At 36.8% G+C, this 15,354-nt stretch overlaps 1 protein-coding gene across 2 annotated transcripts in view; it reads left to right on the forward strand.

Moving 5' to 3' along the window:
- The window catches only part of ALCAM (activated leukocyte cell adhesion molecule), a 220,938-nt gene that overhangs the window by 175,654 nt on the left and 29,930 nt on the right, over positions 1 to 15,354 (forward strand). For both annotated transcript variants that reach the window (XM_043594049.1, XM_043594050.1), the window contains exons 7-8: positions 9,874 to 10,001; positions 11,594 to 11,726. In XM_043594049.1, coding sequence (XP_043449984.1) covers positions 9,874 to 10,001; positions 11,594 to 11,726 — 261 coding nt within the window. The remainder of the gene's footprint in view (positions 1 to 9,873; positions 10,002 to 11,593; positions 11,727 to 15,354) is intronic.

Below are 15,354 nucleotides of genomic sequence, written 5' to 3' on the forward strand. Positions count from 1 at the left end.
GTTCAAAATGCCATCTGATTACTTTCTGAATGAATGACAGATGAATAGAGGCTTATGACTGATTGGTCTTCTAGATATGGGATTTCCATTTTAATGAAAAAATTTATTTTAATAATGAGATCAATTGCATAAGTTTAAATAGGATGTTGTATTCCAAGACATTTGGTTAACTTTATTTAATAGATTGGAAACATAGAATATTATACTAAAAAGGGACCTTCTTGATCATCTGATCTAACAACATTATTTTACTTAGCAGTAAAGTGAGGGTCAGAGACTTGCCCTAAAGTGCCGTGGAGACTGGGTTAGAATCCTTTTCTGCAAGGTTGTTCTCTATACTGTAAGGCAGGTGCCAAGATTCAGAGCAAACATACTCATAATGCAGGCCCAGCTCAGTGTGTTTCTAGAAGAGGAGCTTAACTACTTTTGGTCTCAGTTTGGAAAAAAAAATAACTCATAGTGTTGTTATGGAGATTAAGTGAAATCACAGATCTAAAATAGCATCCTATATTGCTCATTAAACTCTTGTTATTAAGTTAGTGTTATTATTGCTATACGATAATTATTACTATGTAAACATAGAACTAGAGATATCACTTTTGGAGAAATGTAAGAAAGCATGTCATTATTTTAAAAAAATGAATCAAAACTTCTTATAATACTACCGTATGGGTAGAATAACCTAGTACTTCTGCATCTATTCTGGAGAAAGAATAGAAATGCCAGTTGAGCCTTTGGAGAGTTTTGTCTCATCTACATTTCTATTTTGGTTCCATAAAATGCAGAATATTATATAGGAACAAAATTGAATTTCCACTCGCCCTAACAAGAAGAGATTGTTTTGCCTTAAACGTTGTATGTAAGTTTCAACTTGACTTAAAAGCGAGGATTTAAAAGATTTCACTATGTACAGCTTATCTAACATCAAACTATTATTTCTGTAAGTAAAGGCAGAATTCTGTCTGTTCGAAAATATCCAATTGGAAATAAACTATCTTGGTGTAAGTGCAAGAGTACAAGATAGGAAAGAGCATCAAGATGAGTAATAAGGATGGGGAAATTGGCTTAAGAAAAAACAGGAATGTATGTATCAGTCATGAGGAGTTGGTTAGGCAGAAAAGTCCTTAGAAGAATAAGAAGGAAATGATTTTACTGTGGCTGGATGTGGGGGGGGGGTGCATTTGGCACAGCTTTTAAGAAGGCAAAATGTATGCAGTGCTGGGCTTCACAGTAAAGATATAAAAGTGCTTAAGATATAGTCCTGGCATTCAAGGAGTTTTCTACGCCAATAGAGAAATAAGATAACTACATCAGGAGGAAATTGTCAGTGCAAGGTTGCAAGTGGTAAGTGACACTCAGAACTCCGTAAAATAGCCCCCAAAGCTCAGATGCCCAAGGACAGTGATTCTCAGGCTTTTGTGTGCATCAGAATTACCAGAAGGACTTAGAACAGATCACTGGATCCTGCTCTGAAGTTTCTCATCCAGTAGTTGTGGGGAAGGGTCCAGCACTTTGCATGTGTAACAAATTCCCTGGTGATACTCATGCTGTTCATCAGAGGACCACACTTGGAGACCCACTGCTCTAGGTGACTTCAGAGAGGAGAAGGAGGGAGCTAAACAGAAAGGACAAAGAATACATTCATAATATAGAAATTTGATCAATTTATCTTGAGAAAGATGCACTAGTCTACTCCTACCCTCGTCTCCCTTACCCTGTCCAGTCAGTAATAAAGTTTTATAGAATCTAGTTCTTTAATCTTTATGTTTGTCTGATTCTGCCTCTGACGCTGCCTAAGAATATGCCACCATTTGTCATCGCCAGTATTTCTGTGATTTCCAAAATAATATTCCTTTTGTTCACTCCAAACTGCCCTCCAAGCTGCTGCCAGAAATATCTTTCTAAAAACAAATGTGACCATGTTAGTGCTGTGTGATGACAGTTTTTTAATGACTCCTCAGATCTCTCAGATTAACCTTCACACCGCAAATATTTTTTCTTCCATGTTTTAATTTAAATTCCAGTTAGTTAACATACAGTGTAATATTAGTTTCAGGGGTAGGATTTGGTGATTCATCACTTACATACGACACCAGGTACTCATCACAAGTGCAGTGCCCTCGTTAATCCCCACCACCCGTTTAACCCAACTCCTGCACATCTCCTCTCCAGCAACCCTCAGTGTGTTCTCTATAGTTAAGAGTCTGTTTTATGGTTTGCCTCTCTCTCTTTCTTTTCCCCTATGTTCTTCTTTTATGTTTCTTAAATTCTATATATGAGTGAAATCATATGTTTCTTTCATAAAATTGTCTTTGATTTATGTTGCTTAGCAAGATACTCTCTAGCTCCATCCACATCATTGCAAATGGCAAGATTTCATTCTTTTTATGGCTGAGTAATATTCCATTATGTGTGTATGTGTATGTGTGTGTATATTCCATTTTGTGTGTGTGTGTGTGTGTGTGTGTGTGTGTGTGTGTGTGTGTACACATACAAACACACATCCCACTCTTCTTTTTCCATTCATCAGTTGATAGACATTTTGGCTCTTTCCACAATTTGACTATTGTTGATAATGCTGCTATAAACATCAGGGTGCAAGTAACTTTCAAATTAGTATTTTTGTATCCTTTGGGTAAAGGATAGTGCAATTGCTGGGTCATAGGGTAGTTCTATTTTTAACTTTTTGAAGAACCTCCATACTGTTTTACAGAGTGACTGTACCAGTTTGCATTCCCACCAATGGTGCAAGAAGGTTCCCCTTTCTCTGCATCTTCGCCAATGCCTGTTGTTTCCTGTATTGTGAATTTTAGCCATTCTGACAGGTTTGAGGTGATATCTCACTGTAATTTCTATTTCAGTTTCCCTGATGATGGGTAATACTGAGCATCTTTTCATATGTCTGTTAGCCATTTGTATGTCTTCTTTCGAAAAATGTCCATCCATGGGCATGGTCTTCTGCCCATTTTTTAACTGGATTATTTGTTTTTTGGATGTTGAGTTGTATACATTTTTGTATATTTGAATACTAATCCCTTATCAGATATGTCATTTGCAAATACATTCTCCCATTCTGAAGATTGGCTTTTAGTTTTGTTGATTGTTTTGTTCACTGTGCAGAAGCTCTTTATCTTGGTGAGGTCCCTTTATAGTTCAGGTCCCTTTATAGTTCACCTTAACCTTCAGACACCCCCATCCCCAGGCCCCTTTTGCTCCTTTAGAAAAAACCCCTGGGAATTCATTTGAGTGTAAAATCAGCCCTTCCTCTGGAGGGGTACTATAACCCCAAAACGGAATAGGACGCTCTGAGATCAGCTGAGGAAGACAGTGAATGGATAGCACCTCAGATCCTAGCAGAGGGAAGGCATCCGCCCCCCATTACCCTGTGGTCAGCAGGCCTACAGGCCAAGCCTTTATTTCCATAGGCCCCATGTAAACATTGACTTTCCTTTTTCCGTGTCCCTGTTCTTCCTGATTTCCTACAGAGCCTCCCTCGCTTGCACTGGAGGCACTTGGTTCCTTGATGGTTCCTTCCTCCCCTTCTCCCCTTCCTGTGGAAGGAGCGAAGAGGGGAGGCAGGTTACAGGTGGGGCAGGGCCCATCTCCTCCCTTCTTCTAGGTCAGGGCAGCCAGTCCTCCTAAGGGGTGAGCTCCAAGTTCTCGGCCAGATAGGGGTGGATTGCCTTCCCCAGCTTCCCCCACAGGGACAGGCAGGTAGACAGTCCGGTACCAGGATACAGCGTTCTTGATGGGTGACACTGCCAGTGCTGAGTAGCAGGTGCTGAGTAGCTGAAGTGCTCAGCAGCAGTGCTGAGTAGCTGAAGAAGGCTTCAGGAGGCAGAAAGGTGGGGCGACTTAGGCCTCCCCCTGATGGTGGGACCTCATCTTGCCATCTTGCCTCAGAAGACATATCTAGACATATCTATGAAGAAATTGCTACGGCTGATGTGAAAGAGGTTACTGCCCTTGTTGTCCTCTAAGATTTTGATGGTTTGCTGTCTCACAGTTAAGTCATTCATCCATTTTGAATTTATTTTTGTGTATGGTGTAAGGAGGTGATCTAGTTTCATTCTTTTGCATGTTGCTGTCCAGTTTTATCAGCACCATTTGTAAAGAGGCTATCTTTTTTCCATTGGATATTCTTTCCTGCTTTGATAAAGTTTAGTTGATCATATAGTTGTGGGTCCATTTCTGAGTTTTCTATTCTGTTCCATTGATCTGTGTCTGTTTTTGTTCCAGTACCATACTGTCTTGATGACTACAGCTTTATAATATAGCTTAAGGTTCAAAATTGTGATGCCTCCAGCTTTGCTTTGCTTTTCCAAGGTTGCTTTGGCTATTTGGGGTCTTTTGTGGTTCCATACAAATTGTAGGATTGTTTGTTCTAGCTCTGTGAAAAATGCTGGTGGTATTTTGGTAGAGATTGCATTAAATGTGTAGATTGCTTTGGGTAGTATCAACATTTTAACAATATTTATTCTTCCATTCCAAGAGCAGAGAAAGTTTTTGCATTTCTTTGTGTCATCTTCCATTTCTTTAATGAGTGCTTCATAGTTTTCAGATCTGTACTCTGAAAACTTTTACCTCTTTGGTTACATTTATTCCTAGGTATTTTATGGGTTTTGGTGCAATTGTAAATGGGATTGATTCCTTGATTTTTTTTTTTTTGTTCTGCTGCTTCATTATTGGTTTCTGGACATTGATTTTGTGTCCTGTGACTCTACTGAATTCATGTATGAGTTCTAGCAATTTTTGGTGGCGTCTATCAGGTTTCTACACAGAGTATCATGTCATCTGCAAATAGTGAAAGTTTGACTTCTTCCTGGCTGATTGGATGGATTTTATTTCTTTTTGTTGTTTGATTACTGAGACTGGAACTTCCAGTACTATGTTAAATAGTGGTGAGAGTGAACATCTTTATCTTGTTCCTGATGGTAGAAGAAAAGATCTTAGTTTTTCCCCATTGAGGATGACATTAGCTGTTTTTGTTGTTGTTGTTGTTGTTGTTTATGTGGCCTTTATTATGTTGAGATATATTCCCTCTATCCCTAATGTTTTTAGGGTTTTTATTAAGAATGGATGTTGTACTTTGTAAAATGTCCTTTCTGCATCTATTGATAGTATCATGGTTCTTATCCTATCTTTTCTTAATGTTGGTGTATTAACGTTGATTGATTTGCAAATATTGAACCACCCTTGCAACTAAGGAATAAATCCCACTTGATCATGGTGAATGATTCTTTTAATGTACTGTTGGATTCAATTTGCTAGTATTTTGTTGAGAATTTTTGTGTCCATGTTCATCAGGGATATTGGCCTATAATTCACTTTTTTAGTGGAGTCTTTGTTTGGTTTTGGAATTAGGTTAATGCTGACCTCATAGAATGAGTTTGGACGTTTTCCTTCCTTTTCTAGTTTTTGGAGTGGTTTGAGAAGAATAGGTATTATCTCTTCTCTAAATGTTTGGTAGAATTCCCCTGTGAAGCCTTCTGGCCCTGGACTTATGTTTGTTGGGAGATTTGTGATTATTGATTCAATTTCTTTGCTGGTTTTTGGTCTGTTCGCATTTTCTGTTTCTTCCTATTTCAGTTTTGGTAGTTTATATGTTTCTAGGAATTTATCCATTTTTTCCAGATTGTCCAATTTGTCGCCATATAATTTTTCATAATATTCTCTTATAAGTGTTTGTATTCTTGTTATGTTGGTTGTTATTTCTCCTGTCTCATTTGTGATTTTATTTATTTGGGTCCTTTCTTTTTTCTTTTTGGTAAGTCTGGCTAGGGGTTTATCAATTTTATTAATTTTTTCAAAGAACCAGCTCCTGGTTTCATTGATCTGTTCTAGCTGTTTGTTTGTTTCTGTATCCTTTATTTCTCTTCTAATTTTTATTATTTCCCTCCTTCTACTGGCTTTAGGTTTCATTTGTTGTTGTTATTCTAGCTCCTTTTGGTGTAAGGTTTAATTATGTATTTGAGATTTTTCTTGCTTCTTGAGGTAGGACTGTATTGCTATATACTTCTCTTTTATGACTGCTTTTGCTGCATCTCAAAGGTTTTGGACCTCCATGTTTTCATTTTCATTTGTTTCCCTATATTTCCTTGTTTTTTCTTTAATGTCCTGTTTGACCTATTCATTCTTGAGTAGGATGTTCTTTAACCTCCATGTATTTGTGGTCTTTCCAAATTTTTTCTTATGGTTGACTTCAAGTTTCATAGCAGTGTGGTCAGAAAATATACATGGTATGATCTCAGTTTTTGTTACTTGTCAAGACCTGATTTATGACTTACTACGTGATCTATTCTGGAGAATGTCCCATGTGCACTTGAAAGAATGTGTATTCTTCTACTTTAGAATGAAATGTTCTTGATATATCTGTTTAGTCCATCTGGTCTAGTGTATCATTCAAAGCCCTTGTTTCCTTGTTGATTTTTGCTTTGATGATCTGTCCAGTGATATAAGTGGAGTGTTAAAGTCCTCTTCTATTATTGTATTATTATTGATGTATTCCTGTGTGTTTGTTATTGTTTTACATATTTGGGTTCTTCCAAGTTGGGGGAATAAATATTTACAATTTTTAGGGCCTCTTGTTGGATAGACCCATTTATTATGATATAGTGCCCCTATTTACCTCTTGTTATAGTCCTTGGCTTAAAATCTAGTTTTCTGATGTAAGAATTGCTACCCTAACTTTCTTTTGGCATCGATTTGTGCGCTAAATGTTTTTCTATCCCCTCACTTTCAATCTGCAGGGGTCCTTAGGCCTAAAATGAGTCTCTTGTAGGCCGCATATAGATGGGTCTTGTTTTTATTTTTTAATCAATTCCGATACCCTATGTATTTTGATTAGAGCTTTTAGTTCATTTACACTCAGAATAATTATTGATATATATGAATTAAGTGCCATTTTATGACTTGTTTTGTCATTGTTCTGGAGATTTTCTCTGTCCCTTTCTAGTCTTTGTCATTGTCATTCTTTCTTTCCTATTCAAAGAGTTCCCTTAAATAGTTCTTACAGGACTGGTTTAGTGATCACAAACTCCTTTAATTTTTGTTTGTCTGGAAAACTCTTTATCTCTCCTTCTACTCTGAATGATAGCCTTGCTGGATAGAGTATTCTTGCCTGCAGATTTTTCCCATTCAGCATGTTGAATATATTATGCCACTCCCTTAGGACCTGCCAAGTTTCTGTGGAGAGATCTGCTACTAACCTTATTGGTCTTCCCTTATAAATTATGGACTTCTTTTGTCTTGGTGTTTTTAGGATTTATTTTATCTTTATATTTTGTAAATTTAACTACAATATGTCTTCGTGGTGACCTGGTTTTGTTGATTTTGAGGGAGCTCTCTGTGCTTCTTGGCTTTGGATGTTGGTTTCCTTCCCCAGATTAGGAAAGTTTTCACCTATAATTTCCTCAAATAAAACTTCTGCCCCTATTTCTCTCTCTTCTTCTGGAACTCCTGTGATCTGAATGTTAACATGTTTGATGGAGTCTTGGGATTCCCTAAGTCTACTTTTGTGAACCAAGATTTTTCTTTCCCTCTTCTCTTAACACTCCCAATTTTGATATGCCTTGAATCTCTTGCAGCCATGGTCTCAATCTTTACCACTTCACTGTATCTTCTTCCATCTTTTTCTGTTTTCCAGATGCCTCCCATAGAATACTGCTTACTTGCCTATCCATTTGCTGTCACTACCTTACTTTTATTTTCTAGCAAACACCTACTTATTCTTTAAAACCCAGCTATAGCATCAACTCCTACAATATCCTTCCCAGTCTTATGCATCTATAAGCTACCAATGATCACATTATATGCAATTTTTATGTTGTTACAGACCTTATAAATAGATTGAAAATCATGCTGTTTTCAACTTTATAACTTTAGCACTTAGTGCCTGCACAAAATAAGTATTAGCTAAACAAATGAATTCATGATTGGGCAGAGCATAAATGGAAAGATGGGACAAGGAAAATTTAAAATAGACTCTTGCTTATTATGTAGTGGTATATATAGATATATACTTGAACTAGTTGAAGGCAATTATGGGTACAAGGTTAAGAAATTTTTATTTCAATCTTCACATATTGGTATCACATGAAGGATCTTGCATATCATTGTAATATTCAAAACACTACTTCAAAACTGATTTAAAGGAAATATGTATGTGAAGGATTAGAATGAGGGACTGACTAAAGTTTGAGGGTAGTATTTCAGGTAACCTGTGGGAGAACTTGGATTCTAGAAGTGTTAGTAGGAATAAAAGGAGAGAATCAGATGCAAAAAATAGTATTGATCACTAAGACTTGGTGACAGAGTAGATAAGAGAAAGGCAGAATACCTGGCAGAATGATTTACTAATGGACAGAGCAAAATAGGGACAACGGGAGAGCAAGTGATGGTTGATTTTGTTTGAGGCATGTTCATTGAACATCTAGAAAGTTACTGTTAAAACTCACATCTCTCTGATCTCATTGTAGTTCTTCAGTTCTCTAATGCAGAGCAGAGCCTATTGAAAGAGGACACAGAGAAGGAAGTTTTGAAATAAAGCAGAAAGTCAAATAGATTGTGATCCCTATCTGTTCTGATGTCAGTTTTGATTGAGTAGTCTCACAGTGACAAGCGACAGGACAAAACTGTCAGTGAAGGGCCACATAAAAGAGTGAAGAAGACCTAGAAATGGAAGGTCAAAGAGGGGGATGGCAAAAAACAAACTTTATTTACTTTCCAACTCTACTGGGAACTGCTGATCAAGGAACTTCCTCACGGAAATTCAGGAAAACTAACAAAAAGTATATTAAACCAATCACTGTTTACCTTCAGAACATCCTGGGCAAATATTCAGAGAGACCCCATGCATGAAGAAAAGGCAACAAAGTAATCTATATCAACCCTTTTAAGTTGTGTATGCATTTTGATTTTGGGAAGAGAAAGAAATGATAGCAAGAGATAGAAAAAAAAAAACCTCAGAATCTATCACTTATTTGTTTTATTAGCTAATAAAAAAAGTAAGTCTTCATAGATTATTATTCTACTACTCTTATTCTATTATTCTTATTATCCAGCTATATAACAAGTATGTATATTAGAAAGTGGGTCATTTATAACTGCCAACACCCCCTCCTCTTATTTCCTGTTTGCTACATATGGTCCACTGTATACAAGCCTTTAATTTCTTTAGTGTTCTACTATTAGCAGTAGCCTCTACTAAAGAATACCCTTTAGCCCTATTTTCTCCATAAAAAGTGACTAAAATGGAATGGAAAGTGCACCTTTGCCCCAATGAACAGAACAGAATTACAATACATTTACAGTCCTGTTGACTGGGTTAAGGATCTCCTTCAGTTCACAGGATTCATCTTTTTGAAAACTGATCTACTCTCCTGCGTGCCCAAAGTCTTGCTGGTTGTTAGCTCATGTCTCTTTTTATTCAATATAAGGTATTATTATATAAGATGAGCATAGGGGTGACCTAACAGATTTAGCTACTATGCTAGCTGATCCAGTCTTTCCAAACTGTGAGGTTCATATAATAGAGTTAAATGTCCTTATAATGAAATCATGCAGTGAGATTGTTCCTACTGGTCTTTTACACATAAAATAATTATGGTCATTTCTACCTCAGTTAAAGACATTTTGCTAAGAAGAAATTGGTTTTTATGTAACAAGGTCTCTTTGTAGTTTGCTCTAACCAAGATTAGTACTTGTTTTAGCAAGTAGCTATTAACTTCAATCCCTCTATAAAAAGATACATTTAAGTAATTACCATTACTAGCTTCTTGAGAAAATTGTGTGTAATTTAGTCATTTATATTGTATGTACAGAGTAATTTGGTACTTGATGAAAATGGTTAACTTGTGTCTGTGACTCTTGTAGATCCTACTGAACAAGTGACAATACAAGTGCTGCCATCAAAAAATGCCATCAAAGAAGGGGATAACATCACTCTCAAGTGCTTGGGAAATGGTAACCCTCCTCCTGAGGAATTTTTGTTTTACTTACCAGTAAGTGCTTACGGATTATTACTTGGGCTTAACTACTATCATTTTGTCCTGTTGTGTGGCAGCTAGCTGACATTAAAAATTGTATGTACTTGGGCAGCTTAACAGAGAAAGGTGTTATTCTTGGGGAAAAGGGACACCTGTAGAATGTCCTTTGAAAGTTGTGGGGGGTTTTTTGTGATTGTTTTTGGCATCTGCCAGTGATCCTGCCTTTTCCCTCAGTGTTAAGAGATTTCAGGGGAAAAGAGTTAAAAAGCTGCTCATAGGAAACCATAATTACAAAAACTCAAGTTTTCATTATCCAGATAAGCTATAAAAATCTCTTCAAAAACAGGTAACTCTAAAATGAAGAATGATGACAGTAAATGGCTTGATGTAGATTCTAGGTCTACCCACAATGCCTTCATGAACACATCTCTGAACCTCCAAAGTAGGACCATTCTGTTGTGTGTTATATTTAGCTAGATAAAATAAAGCTAGGGGCTATATCTTGCCATCATATATGGTCTTGAAGGGCCAGCCCCTCAGCTTTTATCAGTATCATAGCTGAAAAGAATGATACAGACAGAGGATAATTTGGAGCATTCCTCTGGGATGTATTCTAGACATCTAGTGGTATCGAGCCAGATAGAGAGAGCTGTCTGAGATACTAGTTAGTTCTCCCAGAGCTCTTCCCAGGTTTGGGTACGACATAACCTTCCACTGAGAGAAGCCATATACAACTTTATATTGCATTTATTGAAGGGATATGTTTACAAATGTCACCTACTACGTTTCTCAGTAATGTTTAAGAATATCATGTACTACATTACTCAGAAGACTAACATAACTGATTTCTTTTAGACTTAAATATTGGCAGAAAACTTTGCTTCTCCTAATAAATTGACATATTGCTTTTGTTTCATATGCAAATGGACTTCTGAAACTAATTATGTTTCTACTTTGGCTATCCTAATAGCCAAATTTGACAGATTTGACAAATTTGTGTCTTGGTTTTAGCAATAATATCTAATGATTATGGGTTTTTTTGTTGTTGTTGTTGTTACTATGTGCTCTTAGTTCATCTATATTCTTTCTATTCTTAGTTTATTAATTCTTTTCTTTTCTTCACTTTTTAAAAAAAATATTTTCCTCTATCTTTCTCTTTTTCTCCCCATTCCCTTCATCCCTCCCCCCTCTTCTTCCCTTCCTTTATTCCTTCCTTTCTTATTTTTCTCTCCTTTTTATTTGGATATGTGGTATGTTTTCTTTAAGCTGCCTCAAATATTTTTGTTGAATTAGTCAAGGCATAAATATAAAATGAAGTTTTAGAATTAAAAAAAAAAAAAAACGCCTTAACCCTCAAATCCGAGCCATGCTATCAATGGAATAGATGTCATCCATACCATGTATGTGAGCTCCTCAATTTCCTTAGAACCCAAATCTCAGTTATTTTTCCAGAAATCAGATAACACAAACTCTACTCTCATTTGTCCAATCATAGAAACACGTTCCTTTTTTTCTTACATAAGAAAATGCCATTTTCATCAAGAAATACAACTCATCTCATTGTAGCTACCAAGTGTAATCATCTGACATTTTACCTCTATCAAAAGGGACAGCCTGAAGGAATAAGAAGCTCAAATACTTACACGTTGACAGATGTGAGGCGCAATGCAACAGGAGACTACAAATGCTCCCTGATAGACAAAAGAAGCATGATTGCTTCAACAGCCATCACAGTTCACTGTAAGTCACCTTATTCTTCATTACCAACTTCACTTTAAAGGCCTCTAATAGTCTAACTAGCTGTCTTTTCAAGTAAATTGCAACTATATTTTTCTCAAATGTTGTGTGCTTTCAATAGGCTTATTAAGTGCATCAAAGCAAACTCAGCTTTGGTCCAGATTTCCACTGCATTATTGAAATCTGGAGTGGATCTAACAAGTGCAACTTTTGGCAGTGGAAAACTTCCATCTCCTTTCTAAATCTCTTCTATTTGTGCTATTAACAAAATATTCATGGGGATCTTAAAGAAATTACTCGTTTTGTATTTTAAGAAAATACTTAGATGTTCTCAAAGTTCACAGTGTTTGCACTTGGCCCAGAAAAAAAGTATAGATTAAATATATTTTAAATTTTTTGTTGCAGAATATCATTAGTGCCCAAACCCAAGCAACATAAAGTTACTATAGACTCAACTTTTGGAAGCAGCAGAGGTAGAGACCACTAAAAGCCATTTATTGTGTGTATAGAAGGATAGAAAATTTCTGGAAATAGAACCTCTTCAAAATCACCCTAAACATACCTATTCATTAACTGTTAACCTGCTTTTGATCTCCATATACTCCAATAGTTATATTTACTCTAGTGTGATAGGAAAAAATATACACACAAAAAAGCACCTTAAGTCCTTTACTTTGAAACTGCTGACAGTCTATATTCTTGATGCACCTGATGCATTATGGAAATGGGGAACTAATTTGAACCGTTCCCCAGTGACACTACAATTTACAGAGTGCTTTAGGCAAATGTCAGTCTTGCTTGGAGGTATAGGGCAAACTTTTCTAGTAAGTCCTTTGTACCCAGTAGCACCTCAAGACATGATCCATTGCAAGAAAGTTTCTCTAGACATGATCTGCTATAATCCCATTGAATATGAGGGGTTTTGTTGTTTCAAAACCAAAAGAGACTTTTGAAATTGTTCTGAGGTAATGATTGTAAGTCTTTCTTTCTGCCTATAATGCTTGGAAAACATATAGAATGGAAGCTAAGACTTTGAGGGAGATACAAAGCTATACACTGGGGAAGAGAGTAACCAGATGGTTGCTTTGAGTGTCTGATGTTGGGAGCACACCCTGGGGAACCCTAGAAAAACAGCAAACTGTTAAGAAATGTTCACCGCCAGGCCATTTCTCTGTTTGTTCCATGTTCATGTTGTATAGATCTGAGTGTGTCTGCCATCAGAAGCTGGTTAGAAAGAAAGAAGTGACCTCTCAGGATAACAACAATGCTACTTTTTCTCTGGGGACCAGTCAGTCCTGGGACCATTTATCCAGCCTGTTCCATGACCACCCCATCCCCCAAAAGAAATGAAGTGAGAGAACATAACCAGCAGATAGAACTGCCTATAAAATAACTCCCTGATATCATTGTCCATGAGATCTGTGGGCCAATACCAATAATCCAGTGCTTGGAGATGGTACAGTAAGCTTATATTTAAGAGACCCTAAAAGGAAAGAGCCCTTATTTGTGTTACTTGTAGATCAGCAGGGATGGATAGATAACAGAGTGATAAGGCAAAAGACTTGGGTGCAGCCACATTGGAGCTCAATGATCAACTGTGATAAAGAAAAAAATAAAATAAACAAAAGTATGTAACAACTTAATTGGATTTCACTGCACTTAATTGGATTGAAATGATTTTTGGTTTTGAAAGGTCGACTATCACATTGGGCTTTAAGGACTGTATTTCTCTTTAACTACAAATAAAACAAGATTTTACTCTGAATTACATGAAATGAAAACATAAAAATCCTATTTTTTGGTCCATTTATCCTTGATTGTTGTTTGTTGTCTGAAAACAAGATTTGTCTCCTTTGCATAGATGACTAAAGGGAGTATGGATAGAAAGGCAGCAAGCCACGCTTGCACATGTTTGCAGAAGGTCGTCAGGGCTTCCCGCCCACAGATCCATAGTTGCTGATGAAACATCTACTATTCCTCTGCCGATTCATGCACAGATAGAGTCCTCATCAGAACTTCCAAAGTCCATCATCATCCTTTAAAATCACTTCTCTTATCTCCTCACCGGCAAGTTAACTGTCCGACGAGTAAAAGCTTCTAACTCTCCCTGAATAGGATGTTCATCTAAGTGTAATTGACTCAAACTTTCTGAGGAAACTCCACTTTTCTCTGTGACAATGCATATTTTAATATTAATGAGAAACGGCGAAAGCATGCTTCTTTCTTTCATTCAGTTATTGTGTTTCAGAGCCTACCATGTAGCAGACATTGTGGATACTCAGTAACAACTCAAGGAATGGCTCCTACCTTCACAGTTCTTACAATCTTTATGTATTTTTTATCTCTTTAAAGTTTATTTATTTTGAGAGAGAGGGAGAGAGAGAGAATCCCAAGCAGGCTCTGTGCTGTCAGCACGGAGCTTGACACGGCGCTCGATCCTGTGAACCACAGATCACGACCTGAGCCAAAATCCAGAGTTGGACACTTAACCCACTGAGGCACCCCAATAGTTCTTACACCCTAACCGGAAAAACAAGTATCAAAAAGGATGTTAACAAACAATCAGTGAACTTAAGTTATAACGTGTAAAACCAAGGAAAAGCACAGGGTGCAATAGGAAATCCCCACTGCCATAGAATAAAGTCTCAACTCTTAGCAAGGTAAGCACAGTCCTTTAGGGTCTGGCTTCTACTAATTATATAGGTCTATCTTTCATGTGTTATAATCATTCATAGTAGAGTACTCACCACTATTAAAGCTGCCATACGCCCTCAGCTCTTTGCCTTTGTTTATGGCAGGAGTTTCCCTGTTTCTCCATTTATCAAAGCCCTTCTCAACAGTCAGGGACCACAAGCAGACACTGTCTCCTATACAAGGCCTTTATCAGTGGTTTGAAACCCAGTTTGGCTCTGTTCTCTACACTCCCATAAGTCTTTGCTTGTACCTCCATTTGTAGCCCTTCCTTTATTTTTTCAACAAATATTCATTGAGCTGCTGCTGTATTAGAGTCACATAGTTGAGTGCGTATTACTTCTACCTCAAAAATTGTAAATTGTAAGCTTCTATTCATTTCTGTATCTCCTGTCAGAGCTTGAAACATAGTAGCTGCACAATAAATGTTTGTTCTAGTGAATTAAATTTTCCTCATACAGATCATACTGTGATAGTAAGATTTTATAGAAATTACTTTCCATCTGAAAGATTATGCCTACTTAGATGTTTTTATACTCTATTTTAAAAATGATACCTGCCAAGAATGTACCTAACAACTGATCTTACTTAAAATTTCAACTGCATGAGAAATGGAATAGCATTTTTTAAAAATCTACTATAGTCAATTCTCTCTGAAGAAACAGACTACCTCATGGTTTTTCACATTATCACCTGCTGTCTAAATATACTTGATTTTCTCCTGACATGGCTTACCAACTCTTTTTATAATATTTACCTAGTCATCATCTTTCGTTTCTTCCAGAAGTGATTTAAGAAATATTTTTCTTAAGGTAATAGACCCCAGGGGAATACTTATATGCAGTCAAAACATCAGTCATGTTAACTCCAAATAAATGCATAATCAAGTAGATTGACCATTCACATGTCCAAACTGGTCTCAAAGCTGGCTTGAAATACT

This window comes from Prionailurus bengalensis, chromosome C2, assembly GCF_016509475.1.
Source record: "Prionailurus bengalensis isolate Pbe53 chromosome C2, Fcat_Pben_1.1_paternal_pri, whole genome shotgun sequence".
Classification (NCBI taxonomy): Eukaryota; Metazoa; Chordata; class Mammalia; order Carnivora; family Felidae; genus Prionailurus; species Prionailurus bengalensis.